Consider the following 19,324-nt stretch of genomic DNA (forward strand, 5'->3'; position numbering starts at 1 on the left):
ATTTTAAAAATAAATTGACAATTGTTTGTTTAATTGAAATTTAGGCACTCCAAGAAATTTCATACCGCTTTGTATTTTATCTCCCAAAATAACATGAACATGCACATGCAAAATAACAATAACACACATGCCAGCTTATTTAATGGTAAATACACATTTATTAACACGATTTTATAATCAATACAGTTATTTATAAAAATTAACCTTGCCCTAATGAAATTTCTTCTGACTTGAAAGCAGATACCGTTGTTTTTACTTCTATATTTTCAATAACAGCACAGCTTATAATAAATAACTATTATGGCTTCGACAATAGAGGTGTGTCATGCTTTCTAATTGTTGCTGTAAAATATACAACGTGGACGAAGAAAATATACAACGGTGTGTATAATTTTAAATAAAATCAGAATTTATAATAATACAAGGTGTTCCGCATAAGAACCTACACAGAGTAGGGTTATGTAGTAAAATCTTGCATAAATTAATATTAAACATGGAATTTTGAACAATTTAGATTTAGATTTATTTTTCACATAAAAGTTAATGTTATTTCTTGATCATTGTCGATTTACTGTCTGTTTCTATTCCAGAAAAAAATGTTGCTTCTAAATTTAATAAACATAATACCCTTGTTTATGATAATACTGATTAAAACTTACAAGAGATTTGTTTACTTTTCAACAGAGGTTTTTATTTACGACCATAATTCAAACGTATGTTTTCGATACACACCCTGTACAAACACATTTTCCAACGGATCAATTAAAGCCATCTCTTTGGAAAGTTATGCCCGCAGTCACTTACATCCTGTGTCAAGTGCCATTTCCCTCAAAGCCATTATCATTGCTTTCTTCAAAGTTATTAAACTTTCTCCATCGTCCATCGGACATCAGTTCCCATTTTGGTGTCGACTGGTGAAGAAGTATTATACAGTCGGTATTAACCACGATTACGTCCAAAATGATCGTTTACTATACTTACTTGAAATATTTGGCTTTCGCTGTAGTTGCGGCTTCTCTACCAGTAATAGGGTTGATTGTACTCAAGTTTATACAAAAATTCAGCGCTGGAAAGGTAAAAAGTTTGGTATGCTTGAGTGGAAAAACGGCTATAGTGACGGGAGGATGTTCAGGTGAGAGAAAAAAACAATTTTGTCGCTCTCTTCTTTATTTTTCTCAAGAGATACCCACAAGGCATTTCGAAATGTAAGAAAGTGAACATCTTTTGTGATATTTTAAAAATCTATAAGTGGATTTATACAAATTTGGGACAACATGTAGAGTTATTTTAATTTGGATAATTTCAGTTCCATCGTTTTATTCAGTGGCGTGAAGGGGGAGTGTTTTTTATGTAAAAAGAACGTCAGTTTCCCGAAAAATTAGTTAACTTTCGACATAAGACTAGTCATTACAAAGCATTGGAAAACATAAGATGAAAATCCCTTTATTTTTCTAATGGAGGCAGTAATGAATTTGCTAGGTTACCTTTTGGACAAATAGATCGAGAAAAATTCTTATTACACATATTTTGCATTTGGGTCTAGACATTTTAGGATTGTTTGACGTCTTTTTTTTAACAAAATTGAAAATATCTTGCAAACTACTCATTATGTTATATTCCATCAAAATATATCTGGAAAATGTAAGTATTTTTACATACTTTTATTTCGAGATTAATCAATGTTTCCAATTTTTTACTTAAAAATCTTTGTTTTCCATTAGTGTTTTCTGTTTTTTCCGAATTGTTAAATTTCTAATTGGGATTGTCTAAATTAGACCTTGAATGAAAAAATTAAAATATATAATTGTGACCTAAAATACATTTCTTTGTCCTTCAGAACAAGATACCAAAATTATTTATATGGAATATTAATAAAAAATTCTAAGGATATTCTGATTCTGAACGTGTGAGAGCAGGGGACCAACATTATGCCTCTAAAAAATCAAGGCTAACATGATTAGTTTTCGACATATTTGAAAAAAAAGAAATTTTGGAAATCTGTGTTTGTTTCATTGCAGCCTTGTTTGAGAAGATATTGAAAAATGAAAAACACTTTCTCATGGCAACTTTTTACAGTCTATCGAATAGTATAATTTGCAAGCCTTCATGACCCCCAATACTGTACTGCCTCAGCCCGAACCAGATTCAGACGTATTGTCTCGAAAAATTTATTTTCAATGTATTCGTTCCAATTTTATCTAATTTTTTTGTTAATTTCTGTTTCTTGAATTATCGTACACTGTAAGTGTCGTTAGACCCTGTGAAATCCACCTAGTTATTTAAACTACTGCAATCACACGTTACAATAAAACATTATTAGAGTTTTAATCCCGAGCTCATAGTTATTTCTAGTTCTAACCTTAAAATTTAAACAAATTTCGATCTAATTTTTTTTAGGATGTTCATACATCTTACATGCTCTTTAGCAGTTGCGGTTACAGGTATAATAAATCCCGATAATATTATGCTTATCTTTATATTCAACATTTGTCAAAACGGAAACGTTTTTGAACATTTACATATTGTAATTTTTTAAGTATAATAGGTATTCATTAGCTGTTTTGGTTATTCATATGCATTTTTAAGAATTAATTTGTCATAATGAAATTAAAATTGTAATATTGTTTTAATTTTGACGCAACAACTTATCGAATTATGTACTTATGACCAGGTGATTGAGATTAAAACTAGTGTTTTATTGTAACGTGTGATGGTAATAGTTTAATAGTTTAAATAACTAGGTGAATTTCACAGAACGACACTTAGAGTGTACGATAATTCAATAAATATAGACATCTAAATAAAAAAATTTAGATAAATTTGGAACGAATACAGTGACGATGAATTTTTCGAAATAAAATGTCTGAATCTAGTTCGGGCTGAGGCAGTACAGTATTGGGGGCCATGAAGTCTTGCAAAAAATGTAATAAAATTTCCAGGGTCGTATTGAAAAAAATGAATTTGATGATGGTCCCGGAGAGACGAAACGTTACATATAAAAATTGATTATACCATTCGATAGAGCGCAAAAAATGGCCATGAGAAAGTGTTCTTCTTTTTTCAATATCACCTCAAACAAGGCTGAAATGAAAAAAAAAACGGATTTCCAAAATTTCGTTTTTTTTTTTTCAAATATTTCGATAACTAATCATGGTAGCCTTGATTTTTTTAGAGGCATAATGTTGGACCCCTGATAATGCAACTTTACCCCCATTAAAACTACTCTCTTACCGTCTCCGAGATCCCTGTAGTGAGAAGCGAATTTGTAACAACCTGTATACCAGTTTTTAATTTTTAATGACTTGAAAATTGTTTTCATAAAAACTGTTGTTCTCTTAGGTATCGGCTTCGAAACGGCCCTAGTACTGGCCTCCAGAGGCGCAAGGGTTATCATAGCCGACAGGAAAGACGCCACCAAAGCGAAGAACAAAATAATTGAAATCACACACAACACCAACATAGAGACTAAGCACCTCGATTTGACATCATTGCAGTCGGTGAGGAAGTTTGCCAAGGAAATCAACGGCACCGAGGAGCGATTGGACATCTTGATAAATAACGCAGGGGTCGGCACCGTCGGCAACAAACACACTGACGACGGCCTACATTCCACCATGCAAATTAATCATTTCGGGCCTTTCCTGCTGACACATTTACTTACAGGTATGAGTTAGGTTAATTTGTTTCCGTGTTTTATAGAAATAACAGTAGGAACTCGGGTAATAAAGTAAAGGACTTTGTACAATTTAGATACTTGCTGTATGCGAATAGTTCGCTGCCTACTGGTTTGTTCAATAACTCGATACAAGGTAGGAAAATGGAGTTATTGCAAGTTCTCAAGCATCGGTACATGTCCAGCCTTGTAACTCTTTTTTTGCGAAGTAAATTGGTCCAGTGGAGATATTATTTTTAATATGAGGAGTGTGGGTAGGTTTAAGGGAAATATAGGTATTTGTTGTAGGTATATTGTGAGTAGATTCTATTCATCAACTGTTTTGTTTGTGACTGTAAACGTTCTTTGTAATATTATTTTTTGTTTGTGGAACTGTAATAATATCCTCTATTATTTATGTGGTCAAGTTTCATATTCAACAACTCATTTCGACGACAAGCTCCGTACAGTCCCATAATAAGAGAAACCTATAATGCAATGCTAATAAAAAAACATAATTAATTCAACTTAGTTTACCTTGATCATAATATATTCCGAATCATGTGCTCCCTTAAAAAATTTAATACATTGTTCTTGAGTCAAACTTTTAGACTTTTTGGGCAGGAAATTTACAGAATTTTGTTTAAAAAATGTTCGAACTTTAGGGAAATTATCAAAATTAATATTTTCCTTGACATTAAAAATGTTTTTCAACATCGAAAATTCTGACTATAGTGTACCTGCATTTATAATCTTTGATCTTTCTGATAGATAAGCAAGTAGTACATTTTCTGTTAAGATTTGGCTTTTTTATTCCTCTTCTAGTTATTGAACAATTTATAATACTTTTCGTACCGTTGTCTTGACTTTATAGGTAACAAATTCAGATAAATATTGCTAGCTTCCTCTTGCAACTATGGTGGAGTATCCGTAAATTCTTCGTCACTTTTTGTTGTGTGTTTTGATTCCAAATTTTGGTTTAAATTATTACTTTCTGTCATATTTTTTGGTTAATATGATTCATTATGCTAAGAGAAAAATATAAGAGCGTTCTTTTTCACTTTCAGTAGCGTTAGTATCAGAATTAAAAATGTTATCTTCACCATCCGAATTATTATAATCTTGAATGTTTATAATAATTTGATCTATAACACAGGTCGAGCACAGGTTCTAATTAATTCTGTTTCAATCTTTTTGGCATGTTGGCACTGAATATTCCATTCCTGTGGTTTAAATGTATTGAAAAATTCATTGCATAACTTTTCTACATCTGTCAAGTTTGACTTATGCCCAAACAAGTTCGATGGAGTTCAGGTGAAGGTGGTTTGGAGGTAGTCTCAAAATAATACGATCTTGTTTCTTTGAAATATGATTGGCTTCATATATTTTAAATATGTAACTATTATATACTATATTTATACACATATATATTATATATTATATACTTTTGTAACTATTTTTTGTAATTTTGATAATACATAAGTACATGATGTCATGATGTTTTATTTTTCGACTAGTTTCGCGTCTGATATAAAACCATTTTCCAATCCATCATGGACTATAACTGAACGCCTTTTGATTCATGTTTTCGGAGTCATCTGTTGCATTCAACACACCAAGCATTTTCATTGGCGTGCGAAAAATGAATTTACGTCTCATGTTTTACGGGAAAACGCCACACGGGACCAAATACAATAATAGAATTATTGTAAACTGACTGAAATATATGTACAATGTATACATTTAAGAGTCACCCTGTATATCCCGAGTTTTTTTTTAGATCTACTCAAGAAATCTGCACCTAGCCGAATAATCTTCGTCAGTTCCGTTTACGCCTTCTGCAGCAACTTGACGTTGGACAACCTGAACTATCCCCAGGGACATCCACTTTCCCTGTTCCGAACGTCTCTAATTTACGGAAATTCTAAACTAGCCAACATAATAGCTGCCAACGGCTTCGCTGAGAGGTTAAAAGAATACGGCATCACCTCCAATTCCTTGCATCCTGGACTAATCAACACTTCCATCTATGTGAAATCTGCCAAGTACCTAGGACTACAAAGCTTGGCTAGACTTTTTAGGAATATCTTCCTCTTTGCGTACGGGAAGGTAAGTGTAGCTGTGCAAGGTATTCCTTAATTCGACTATCAAACTTCTAGAAGGTGTACCTTGTACCACCTTGGCTGAACTTGGCATAAAAAGTTCGAATTAACTAGGGATCATTTTAGTTTTCTTATGTAACAGTTTGGAGATACATAGTTGCTGCTGTTTATTTTTAATCTTCTAAACCACTTGAAGAAGCAATACCAGATTTGGTACGCGTTTTTGGCTGTTGATGCCGCATATTTACGCAGAAGCATATAAATCCACTTTTCCATAGCTGTTTCAATAGAGAAAATATAGAATTCTTTTGTCTCTTGAAAAAAAGTAGGTTTAGACCCTAAGTATGAAAGGGTGATAGTAATTCAATAGCCAAAAACGTATACAAAATAAGTAGTTAAATAAGGAAAGAATGAATTCACTTCCAGGCTATCACCAGGCTACCGCCATCCGGAGCTGGCACCAGGTCTCCAGCAGCAGCCATGGCGATTCTGTCTTCCAAGGTCATGCTGGAGAAGTGAGTTCAGTCTCTCTTTGTTTAACTACTAAAATGAGATTTCTGCAAAGTATTTTGATAAATTCGATCACGAGGTACTGCTATGCAAGCTTCAATGCTTTGGTGTTAGTTAATCTCTTTTGCACTTGTTAGAATCATATGTTTCCCATTGCGTCTAATTCGTGCTGTACATACAATGGCTGATATACACTAGGCACAGAAATTAAGGGATATTGAAAAAATCTCAAAATTTTGGTTGTAATTTGGAGGGAAATGATCGTAGAGAGAATAAAAGATCGTAGAGAGAATAAAAAAAAGGAAATTGAAGCTTCACATGTGTCCAGTTTTCAGATCTGGAGTTTAACATTGTTTAGCGTCAACAGTTTTTGAGTAATCATAAAAAAATTTACGAAAAAAAATTTGCAATTTTTTTTCCAAAAGGTTCAATACTTGGATGTTACATTTGGATGGAATTTTTTCTAAGATACAATTATGTTTTAGACTCCTGAAGAGGGTGCCCAAACGACCATCCATCTAGCTCTCTCAAACAAATTGAAAGATGTAACTGGTAAACACTTTTGGGATTGTAGAATGTTCCCCATGCCACTTAGCGCTTGGAATAAGAAATTCTGTGACGATATTTGGGAAAAGAGCGAGCAGCTAGTTGAGCTAAAGCCAGAAGAAAGGTTATAAGACCTTAAGTTCAATTAATAACCTTGCCTTAGTATCTATAATGTTAATTTAATTTAATAGTAGTTAGTATTCGTTGTTCTTGTTAAATGTTTATTTAATTACATAGCAATGATTCTACATCACTTTTTAGGATTTAAAATGAATCGATTATTACTCTCATTATTCATTGTTTTATAAATAAAATGGAATCTGTTCCTCTAAAGTGCTTATTTTATTATATATGCAACCAGTCAAACACCTAACCCGTATTACTGTTGCCTAACATCATCTATGCAAACCACAAACCAACACGGTGTATTCCCAGTTGCATACCACTCGGCGTATTATCGTTCGCGACGAAATTACCACCTGAAAACTGGACGGGCGATGGGGCTAATGTTCTTGTCGCGACCTTCTGGATGGGTGCGAGCGCGACCTAGACTGGCCAAGAATCACCACTGTCATGCCTGAGGATTATCGGCTGAGGCAAGCCAATGGTCTTCAGTACAGAAAAGTGCGCGACGCTGTGAACCCAAAATTTGACTGTCGGGGCCGCACATAGAAGCACGTTTCGGTGAGTACAACGGGGCCTTTTTAGGAATACGATTTTCGATTTTGGTACTTTTATTTATTACTTCCGCGAATTAGTAGTTGTATAAATAATAATAAAGTAACGTATTCGATTTGAATTTCATTTTAAATTTTCAATAATGATAATGGAGTTTTTATAATAAACAAATTCAAGTAATTTTGGTTTCTGAATATACGGGGTGTATTTAGATAAAGGAGCGCAAATGCTATCAGATAATATTGAAGTGAAAATTTGAGAGTTGGTCTTAATATAATAATAATAATTCAGTGTGAAGTTTTGGAAATTCTATATCTAAGCTCGCTTAATTCATAATTCAAAGTTCAAAAGAAAAATTAATTTTATTCCTAAAACTTTTCGTTTTATAAAAAATACGTGTTTTTTGTTACAAATACACTTTTAAATAAAATTTAATAATTAATACCCCAAAATGGGGATATTTTTAATTTTTTGGGATTTCAATGATTATGTTGTAATAATAAAAATTGCATTTGTAATAAATTCTCGTACATTGTCTTTGTAAAAATTATTGGTAGGTACAGGGTGATTCACTATATTTTGATCCCCCATTTAACTTTTTTTGTTTTAATAGTTATAAAAAAATGTGAATTATAAAAGTTGCACGAGTTTTTATGAATTTTTCGAAAATGATAGTAGAAAAACAATTGAAGTCCAAACAAAATAACCGCGGATGTTAACTTTGTTAAGTTAAATGGAACATCCTGTATATTTGTATATATTTGGATAGAACGTTCCCTGTCGAGCATAGCCACATAGGGTTTGTTGGGCCCATCTGTAAAAATAAGCAAGATACTTTAAAAAAACGAAAAGAAGGTTTTTTATTAAGAAAATAATACATCTTGTAATTGTTAGACCTATTTCAGGCAGTTCTGCCTTTTTTTCAATTACGTAAGGATTTACAGATTTAGTTATAATATATTTTGATATATCGCACATTGATACGGTCCAAAATGCGTATAGGTAATGTAGAATTTGTATAGAACGTTCCCTACGTTCTATACAAATATTTAAAATATACAGGGTGTTCCATTTAACTTAACAAAGTTAACATCCGCGGCCATTTTGTTTGGACTTAATTTGTTTTTCTATCATTTTCGAAACATTCATAAATACTCGTGCAACTTTTATATTTCACATTTTTTTATAACTCTCAAAATAAAAAAGTTAAAGGGGGGTCAAAATATAGTGAATCACCCTGTACAGTGTTAACATTATTTTAGAATTATTCGGTTGTATTAGTATACAAGTTTCTCGTAGGCTAAAAGAAATAACCCTAAGTGATTATTTTTTTTAGATGAGTTTATGGTTTTCACAAAAATAAATTTAGTAAATTTTTATATATACCTATTTAGTTAAGTTCCCAGTACAAGTTTCATAAATCTAGGTAAAGCATCTTTAGAGATATTTGGATATTTGTGATATTTCTTAGAAACCCGCAGATAAACCAGTTTTGGGCTACTACTAACTACTTATCGGGTAGTATTTGTGCTTCTTTATTTAAATACACCCTGTATTAGATTGTATGGTTCAGAAGTTGAACTTTTTCAAATTTTTAGATATGCAGAATTAGAAATACGTATTCTGTTTAGTTACGCAGTATACTAAATTTTTATTTTCGTAAAGATTGATTGATTTATTTTTATTTTACTGTAAAGATATTAAACTAATTCAATTTCTTTTCTTTCAAAATTCTTACCAAATGAAGATGAACGATGTTCTTTAATACTAGAAATTTAGATATGTAAAATATATCTAGTCCCACGACTTTTAACTGCTGATATTGTGGGAAATAGGCATTTAGCTTGTTTTCGTTTGAAGTTTAGAGAAAAATGCCGTTTTATTTAAAAATTAAAAAAATTATTTCAAAATCCATAGTTTTAAGAATTTCTTTTGAGATAAAATTAAAAGCCATATACTATGTTAAAAGTGCAGGATAAGCAACTAACTATACAATAATATTTTTAAAGATTGTACAATTTTTTTTTATTTATTATACGTTACTGTATTGTTTCTAATAAAGTAACATTCTTCTCCAGAATTAAGCCCCACCTGAAAATTTTAGATTACACTAAAACATGCCCTCTAACAAGATATTTAAAAAATAATAAAATTCATTCTTTTTCTCTTATATTTAGGTACTTTACTTTTTTTATATAAAAAGTCTTATCAAGTGAAGTCAAACAACGTTAAGTAAAAGTAAGAAAAGAAGTTTACACGGGGTGGTCGAGCAAGTCGCGACACAAAAAATAAAACAATAAATAGAAGATTTTAGGGTTATAGGGAAAAATACTGATTAGTGGTATGAGCTTGACAGGGCTATATCTCGGTAGGCGTTGATTTTGTTGTAAGTTGGTCTAAATTGATTTATTGTTATACAAGGAATGTCTAGTTTTACATTGTCCTTGGATTTTAAAGACACCCAAATTTAAAATATTTAAGTATAATAAATATGTAAATATCAAGCTCGTGTTGCTACAGATATACAGGATGGTCCAATATTCCGCATACATGTGCTGTTGACGTCAACATAAAACTATTTCCATTACGCGGCATCAAAGTTGGAAAAATTGTTACGTTGCTACTTTCTTTAAGACATAAGTTAATTCTTTAGTTAGAATTAATGCATATTCAATTAACTACTATTTAAACATTAATTTATTTCAGATAAAGGCAAATTAGTAATGCAATCTGTCACGGGCAACTAAATGAGTTGTATTAGATTGTCCTCACAAATGTTATAAAATGTTATTCAAAATAGCTTGTAAATAAATAAGTTCCGAACCATAAGTTGCTAGATATAAATAAAAATACGGTAATTTATTTCTCACTAATTCCTCAAAATTCGAATGTTAATATTCAGTACACCTATCAAGGGCAGACGTATTTAAAATTCAATATATGTCTCAGGATTTCAAAATATATCATTTAGCTGTGATAACTTTCTTAAGGCAGAGGTTAATTATTTTGAACGCATATAAAAGTAAGATTTTTAATATCCCCAAAAGTTTCACAGGAAATTAATGATATAAAGTATATTTTTGTCATTATATCTTGTTTCTAATTTATTAATCACGTGATTTATCCTTAAATTTTAATTCAGAAGTAAGCATAAATTTTAACCCACTATAAAGTTTTTTCCTAGTGGTACGTAGGTATCGCCAAACTGATAGCAGTTGATGTTCTCTATCTATCTAATTATATTTTTTATCTTATCCGTTTGATATTTAAATATTTACATACCACAAAAAATGACTAATATATTAGTTGTAACTACAATTCAAGTTATTAGCCTTCCTGCTAAGAATGCAATGGGATTTCCTGCTGCAAAATTCTATTGATCCTTTGTCTAATCTAAATGAAAATTTTTAACCTCATAACAGAGAAATATGTCTATGGGTCAACAAAATTAGTCATGCAGTGACTTCCTTTTTTTATTGCTTCGAAGTTCCATGCTCCTTAAAATACAGGGTGTTTCTTAAGTAGAGGTCAAAAATCCAGGTACGCATTCTGTGGTAATAAGGGTTTTTTGTTATATAAATGTGGGGTCTTAGGATAAACATTGCCACGCTACAGCATGTCAAAAATAAAAAAAAACAGTTTTTAATTTCTAAATTGTTTGAGATGACAGTAGGTATGAAATATTATATATTTTAGTTTGACTGCTCGTGAATTTTTAAATGAAAGATTCGATAATAACGTGATGGAACGAGACATTCACGAACCAGCTCAACCCTGGCCACCTAGGTCACCCGATATGAACCCTATTGATTTTTTTTGTTCGGGGACATCTCAAGACATTAGTTTACGAGGTTCACACTGAATCTGAGGAGCACTTACGTCAACAGATAATAGCTGGTTGTGATGTGATAAGAGCTACTCCTGGAATTTTTTACTTTTTCGAGCTGAAATTTCAAGATCTGAAACATTTAGGCTGAAAGTTGCCATTACCAACATTTGTTATAATAAATCATAGTAAATTCCATTGATGTTAATTAATTATTTTGCTATTATTTTAAGTAAAGTAATGATTATCGTAAAAATGCACTTGATTAAATAAATCAATTTTGTTATTAATCTGTTTGGAATATGTACAAAAGGGTATAAAGAAACAAAAAGTGAAGATAATATAATGGCACATATAATGATGAGATGAAGAAACACCCTGTATAATTATATTATATTTGGTGTAACAGTGAGAGCAAAGCAAAAAAAAACAAGGGCAACATTTATCGTAAATTGATTTTTAAAGGGTTCTACGTTCCTTTAAAAATTGAAAGTGGAATACAGTTTTTGAATAATAAATACGACACATTTAAATCGATAAATTTTCAAGAAAAGGTATTTTTTCAATAGGTTAAAAGAAAAATTTACAAAAAAATAGTGTAGTGTTGGCAAAAATCATTGCAGGATAGAAATGGCACAGTATTTAAAAATTTCTTCGACGTATCATCTAAAAAAAGCTTACTTATTTGACTTTTATATAGAATGTGGCAGTTTAAAATTTTTTATAACACCGGCAACACTGTATAGTCGAACTTCAGTTCAAAACGGACAAATAATGTTACGCACAAGAGTCTGAAACTTTAGCGGGTGATATGGAGACATATCGGCATACAATATGGTCGGCTACATTTGTTTATTCGCATGCGCAGAATTGGGTCGTCGGCGTTTCTGTTTAGTTTGATTGTAAACAATAAACATATCCGCAAAAATGATATTACCTCTAAAATCAATTGACATAGGTAATATATTTACTATTTTTTTTGTATGTGATGCCCAGAATATTTTTTTTTTGTGAAAATGGTAACGAAGTATTCTTTTAGAGAAAAGTAGTTCATATTTAATGTACATTCTCAGATAGTATCTAATATTTAAGTATATTCTCGGGAATAATTCTTTTTGTTGTAGAATTTAAACATCGTTCTTATTTTTGCCTGTATCTACAAATTATTTACTGTTTGCTGGTATTAATTCATCTATTAGTTTAATTATTGTTGCAGTCATTGTTATTATAACGTACCAATATACCTCTGTATAAAAATTTTATATGGATTTTAAAAAGATACCGAGAGATCCAGAATGATTGAAGCGTTTGGGGAACGCAGCCTATTTCTAACACCATCTTTAGCATACAAAAATCTGTAGTATTGACAGAGACAGGCACATGCTGCGATCTCCAAACACTTTAATCATTCTGGATCTCTCGGTATAATCCGTTTGTTATAATTTTTTTCCATTTTATCTTGAAGGTTTTATGTCGGAATATCGGTAAGGATAGTTGGAAATATTTTTCTTATATTTTAACGTGTATTTTAGCGCTTATTTAATAATTGTTTGGGAAAAAATAGTCTCTTTTGTGTAAATGCATTCTGAACTGATATTATACTAAGTTTACGATTGCATATTGGATTTAAATATCATAAAAATATTTTTCGCAACAAACATGAAAATTATAAATAAAAAATATGTCTATTAGTCCAGGCGGTACTTGTTTCGGGTTGGGTAAAACGCATATGATCGGAGATTTTTGCTTTAAAGGCTTCTAAATAACATCAGAAATGATAATATTTCTATGCAAATAAAAAAAAACGTGGGCTTAATTGTTATTGCAAAAAAGTATAAAAAAATAGCAAAAAAATTCATTTTTTTCTTGGATTTCTCGTCGACAACTTAGCAACTATTCATTTTAGACAAAAATGGAAGAGGAAAAAAAGTTTTGTAATTAAATTTTGATCAAGATAGAGTTAGTTGCAATTCGAAAAAATAATTATTGTTGTTGCAAAAATCGGAAAAATCATTTAAAAAATTGCAAAAAATGCTAGTTTATTTGTCAATTTTTTTCAGACACTTGAATAATACCTAGGATCTTCATACTTTTCCCAATTAAACTTCTTAGTGCATAGAATCATCACACCAAATTTCATCCAATTCGGTTCGATAGTTTTTACATAATAATTGTTTAATTTTTTTATTTTTTTTAAATTAAAAAATTTTCAAAATCAAATTTCTAAAAATCTAAAGCCTTTGAATACTTGAAAATTTCACCACAAAAAGAAGAGCTCTCAAGCTTTAAAATGCTTTTTGAAAAATTCAAATCGGACGATTAGGTGAGCCGTGGTGATTGTTTAAACATTTTCGCAATTTTCACGCTTATAAACAATTGCAATAATTTAATGTTTTTTCAAATTTTTTTTTATTTTAAAATATGGTTTGAAAGTACTCGGAAAGGCGAGTATTTAAAAAAAAACCTGATGATCCGCCCATTATTTTCGGAGTTATAGCCCGTTAAAGTTAACCCTTATTTACAGCAAAACTATAAGGGCTGTTTTTTGAACCAATAGGTTTGTTATTCCGAGTACTTTCCAGATATAAATTTTCAAAATTTGCAATCACGGGCGTCCCATTTAAAATGTCACTCAAAGATATTCAAGACCGCGTGAAATCAATGAGGTATCAGTGGTGGGGGGAGCAAACACACAGCTACTCCGATCTGAATTCTCGAGTTCAAAATTGCGACACTCGGAAAAATTTCACTTATCTCAGCGTCTAATGGACCAATTTCGATGATTTTTTTTTAAATCGATGTCTCGCAACTAAAAAATTCAATTATCATATTTTCAACTACATTTTATTATTAATTATTGGACTTTTGACATGCCGATAAACAGTTACTTTAAAAAATGATTAATTTATTATGTTTATTTATTTACTATGTTAATTTTCACGACCAAAATTTTTGCATGTTGCACCATGTTGTTGGTATTAATTAAGTATCCAAAAGATTCTTATACTTTTTTTTATAAATAAAAAATAAATTTTAGATAAATATTTTAAAAGTAAACGAAAAAATTAAAATTATAATTATTCACAATTTATTTTTTTTTGAAAGATTTTTAGAAATTTATCGTACAACTAAAAATTAATACCAATTTTCAGTTGTTTATTTAAATAATTATTGTTTAAACAATTTTATAATATTTAAACAAACTTACTAGTATTACCTGGTGCAACATGCAAAAATTTTGGTCGTGAATATTAACATAGTAAATAAATAAACATAATAAATTAATCATTTTTTAAAGTAACTGTTTATCGGCATGTCAAAAGTCCAATAATTAATAATAAAAGGTAGTTGAAAATATGATAATTGAATTTTTTAAGTTGCGAGACATCGATTTAAAAAAAAATCATCGAAATTGGTCCATTAGAAGCTGAGATAAGTGAAATTTTTCCGAGCGTCGCAGTTTTGAACTCGAGAATTCAGATCGGAGTAGCTGTGTGTTTGCTCCCCCCACCACTGATACCTCATTGATTTCACGCGGTCTTGAATATCTTTGAGTGACATTTTAAATGGGACGCCCGTGATTGCAAATTTTGAAAATTTATATCTGGAAAGTACTCGGAATGACAAACCTATTAGTTCAAAAAACAGCCCTTATACCCTTATAGTTTTGCTGTAAATAAGGGTTAACTTTAACGGGCTATAACTCCGAAAATAATGGGCGGATCATCAGGTTTTTTTTTAAATACTCGTCTTTCCGAGTACTTTCAAACCATATTTTAAAATAAAAAAAAATTTAAAAAAACATTAAATTATTGCAATTGTTTATAAGCGTGAAAATTGCGAAAATGTTTAAACAATCACCACGGCTCACCTAATCGTCCGATTTGAATTTTTCAAAAACCATTTTAAAGCTTGAGAGCTCTTCTTTTTGTGGTGAAATTTTCAAGTATTCAAAGGCTTTAGATTTTTAGAAATTTGATTTTGAAAATTTTTTAATTTAAAAAAAATAAAAAATTTAAACAATTATTATGTAAAAACTATCGAACCGAATTGGATGAAATTTGGTGTGATGATTCTATGCACTAAGAAGTTTAATTGGGAAAAGTATGAAGATCCTAGGTATTATTCAAGTGTCTGAAAAAAATTGACAAATAAACTAGCATTTTTTGCAATTTTTTAAATGATTTTTCCGATTTTTGCAATAACAATAATTATTTTTTCGAATTGCAACTAACTCTATCTTGTTCAAAATTTAATTACAAAACTTTTTTTCCTCTTCCATTTTTGTCTAAAATGAATAGTTGCTAAGTTGTCGACGAGAAATCCAAGAAAAAAATGAATTTTTTTGCTATTTTTTTATACTTTTTTGCAATAACAATTAAGCCCACGTTTTTTTTTATTTGCATAGAAAAATTATCATTTCTGATGTTATTTAGAAGCCGTTAAAGCAAAAATCTCCGATCATATGCGTTTTACCCAAGTAAACCCTTTGTAAGACAGATACCGCCTGGACTATATGTAAAACGAAGGTAAAAAAAGAATAATTTCCATAATTATCACATAGTTTTCTGCTTGACAATCAGTTGCGCCACTAGGTATCACCTTATTTCTATGGTTTCGAATGGAGTTTGCGATTCTTTTCCTAGATGTTACTCGTAAATATGTACCCCGGTGAATTGAGATTTCTGTACTTCTGTTTGAAACATACGTTACCTGATCCATCAATTTTCATTCAAATGAATTGAAAATTCAGACTGACGGACTACAAGTGAATAATTAAAATTCAACAAACTCGCTTCGTCAGCGCACGCAAGACGTGACGCGTCTGAGACTTTTCGGTTTACCGAAAGATTTTCCACGCTACTTGTCATGCACAGTGGTGAGACCACACAGGGAACAGAATCAAAGGCACAGTTAAAATTAAGTTGTACGGAAATACTCAATCGTGCTACCATATCGAAGACCGTTTGTTAAAAACTACTAACCCATTTTGATCCGTAGTACAACCTTGGACGTGCTTGTCGTTCTTTTTGTTCCGTTTTCGCGTACCACGTAAAAAGCTGTCAATGCGGGTTTTGTCCCACCTATTTACATTACAGATTGTGTTGGCCGTTCTGAGAGGTTGTTTTTGTCGTTATTTCGTCCTGGACGTGTTTGCAAATGAAGGATTGACACACGTGTGTGTACTTTTTTTTTGCGTTAAGTACACATCAAAAGGATTAATTGTCATTCTAACAAATACAGTTATTAATATTTCATAGCAGCCCATTAGTTCTGGCAGCGAACTGTCGGAAGTATTTTTATACATATTTTCGTGTGCGTTTAATGTAGGTTATTTTAACATTAGAAAGCTTAGCTTCGTAATACGGTATACTAGAAAAGGTGTAACAAATCTGTTAAATACAGAGTATTTTATAAATTTATGTCAACGTCCAAAGATAATTTATACCAAAATCAAAGGTTTAAAGAGTGACCGCAAAAAAGCCATTTTTCTGCCTGTTTTTGAGACTTTGACAGAGGCGACAGGTAAAATCCTAAAAATATTGTAAAAATATCCAAATACTCGTCATGAAAAATGAAAATGAGCATCATTTTTAGTTTTTCGAAAATCACCCTTATTTAGGGGTTGAAAAGACAAAAAAATGAACAAATTAAGAATTATTAACAGTTGCAAAACCCCAAATGTTTCTATGTTGTTATCAAAATAATATTATGAATGTGAAAATATCTAATTTCGTATTTGATACGGTCTTGTCCGGATTGAATATCAACCCATAATATCTCTAAAGGGACAGCGATAAGGAATGGGAGGATGCGATGCCAAAACGTTGTGGGTAATAATAACGCAGTTTATAAATGTTTAATTCAAAAGTCATAAATAAACTTCTTCTGTTTATAACTTTTGATCTAATCAATATTTTTTTACGCTCGAGGCTGGCTAGTTTTGTAGGTTTTTTGAAGACGAAAAAAGTACTAATTATACAATTAACGTAAAAATTATACGATTAACCACCCTGTAAACAATCTTCCCCACATTTTTATGATTGTGGAAACTAATATGATATTGTATACAGGGTGAGTCAGTTTTTTGTAGTAGGATTTTAACAGTTGATAGAAAATCATTTTTTAATAAGAAAAGTTACTATAAACGTAGGTCGTAGAACGCTTCGTTTGTGAGATATAGAGTGTTGAAAACAAACTTTTTTTAAGAATATTTCTTAATATCTCTAAAAGACCAACATATATTGAACTGAAATTTGGTATTAATAACACATTAGTTATGGTGAATAAAACAAAGATATCTGTTATCCATTTGACACACCAGTGATGTGCTTGAGGAGGGTTACTGCCCCCCTTAAAAAAATAATTCGTACGCCCGTGGATTTTTCTGGAAAATAACATCATTTCTAAATTTTTTAATCAATTCTGAACAAAACAGCTCTCTCAATTTTTTATAAAATAAACGATTTTTGGTTAAATTCATTTGGCATGAAACTGTTCCAACGTTATTGGTATAATACATTTTTTGTAATAAGAAAAATATGTACCCTGAAAATCAACAAAAACGATTAAATGTCATAACGTTGACATAAGAACGCAAACATTGTGTAACGTGTGTGTCAATTAGTTCTTTTTTTAAGTTCTGTGTTTGTTTTTTCATGCCAAATTTCAGTTTAATATATGTTGGTCTTTTAGAGATATTAAGAAAAATTCTTAAAAATGTTTGTTTTCTACCCTATATCTCACAAACGAAGCGTTTTAAGACCTATGTTTATAGGAACTTTTCTTATTAAAAAAAGATTCTCTATCAACTGTTATTATTCATTCAATCGTTTTTGTTGATTTTCAGTGCACATCATATTTTTCTTAATCATTCACAAATCATTAGGTACCAATATCATTGGAACAGTTTCATGCCTAATGAATTTAACCAAAAACCGTTAGTTTTATAAAAAAATGAAGGAATATAAAAAATTTAGAAATGATGTTATTTTCCAGAAAAATTCACGGGCGTACGAATAATTTTTTTAAAGGGGGTAGTAACCCACCTCAGGCACGTCATGGTGGGATAACAGATATCTTTATTTTATTCACCATAACTAATGAGTTATTAATACCAAATTTCAGTTCAATATATTGTGCAAAACCGTACTTATCTTATCAACTTCGACGTCACCTGTTACATAGGTGTTGTATAACAATGAAAAAGTAATACTAACGGTTGGTAGAAGGAAGCGCAAAAAAGAAATACGCCTAGCTAGGAAATTCTGGAAGGAAGCCTAAATAGTCGAAAATAAGTAGTTGAAGTGCGAACAGTGTGGAGATCGGTAGTAGGACGATCGGCGGGCAGTGTGTCAAAGTAGTGAAAAGTTAATTGTTAAAAGTGTTATTAGTTAGCAGATGTTTCATGATAATAATTCTTTGTATGTTTAGCTTCCATTGCTTTATGCTCAACGGCATATATTTTTCTGAGGTAAAATTGTTATAGTTATTATTAACGAGTGTTCATTATTTATTTCATGTTAAAATATGTGTATATATGTGTGTATATATATTGTCGTGGGCCCCGACTTTACAATAATGACTCCTTTGTTTTACAGCTAACTTGTTTTTGTAATGATGACGTTGTTCGTAAAATATAGATGTCTCATGATAATAATTCTGTATATGTTTAGGCTTCATTGTCTTACGCTTAGGGGCGTATATTTTTCTAATATAAAATTGTTACAATTATTATTTAAGGTTGTTCATTATTTATGACATGTTCAAATATGTATTTTGTCGAGACCGCCCAGATAGTACAATAACGACTTCTTTATTTCACATTTAACTTGTTTTAAACAAGATCATGTTGTTCTTTGATTTCTTGTGTCCACTTTATGTCACACGTCTATACGAGCCTTGTTGCAGTTACTAACATTTTCGCCCGTGCGGAATGAATCTGGATTACGCTGGATAGCCTCCCGTATGGGACTCCAGTGTTAAGAAGGACCTTCCGAAATCTCAACT

At 31.0% G+C, this 19,324-nt stretch overlaps 2 protein-coding genes across 2 annotated transcripts in view; both read left to right on the forward strand.

Moving 5' to 3' along the window:
- The first annotated feature begins 805 nt into the window (after positions 1-805).
- On the forward strand, positions 806-7,094 carry LOC108913076 (retinol dehydrogenase 11-like). Its single transcript, XM_018718544.1, has 4 exons — positions 806-1,132; positions 3,340-3,663; positions 5,433-5,761; positions 6,750-7,094. Exons 1-4 carry the CDS (start codon positions 961-963, stop codon positions 6,939-6,941), a joined length of 1,017 nt encoding a protein of 338 aa, XP_018574060.1. The 5' UTR covers positions 806-960; the 3' UTR covers positions 6,942-7,094.
- A 316-nt stretch (positions 7,095-7,410) lies between these two features.
- LOC108913075 overlaps positions 7,411-19,324 on the forward strand; it is a 28,172-nt gene continuing 16,258 nt past the window's right edge. The window contains exon 1 of the mRNA XM_018718543.1: positions 7,411-7,494. The gene's annotated coding sequence lies outside the window, so the exon portion shown is untranslated. The remainder of the gene's footprint in view (positions 7,495-19,324) is intronic.

The sequence above is a fragment of the Anoplophora glabripennis genome, unplaced genomic scaffold, assembly GCF_000390285.2.
Source record: "Anoplophora glabripennis isolate ALB-LARVAE unplaced genomic scaffold, Agla_2.0 scaffold780, whole genome shotgun sequence".
In the NCBI taxonomy this organism is placed as follows: Eukaryota; Metazoa; Arthropoda; class Insecta; order Coleoptera; family Cerambycidae; genus Anoplophora; species Anoplophora glabripennis.

Excerpts from the sequence above, each read along its gene's own strand:
- LOC108913076 (XM_018718544.1), top strand. The coding sequence starts at position 961 with ATGATCGTTTACTATACTTACTTGAAATATTTGGCTTTCGCTGTAGTT. Across the intron at positions 1,133-3,339 it reads AGTGACGGGAGGATGTTCAG|GTATCGGCTTCGAAACGGCC; the intron begins GTGAGAGAAAAA and ends TTGTTCTCTTAG. Across the intron at positions 3,664-5,432 it reads GCTGACACATTTACTTACAG|ATCTACTCAAGAAATCTGCA; the intron begins GTATGAGTTAGG and ends GTTTTTTTTTAG.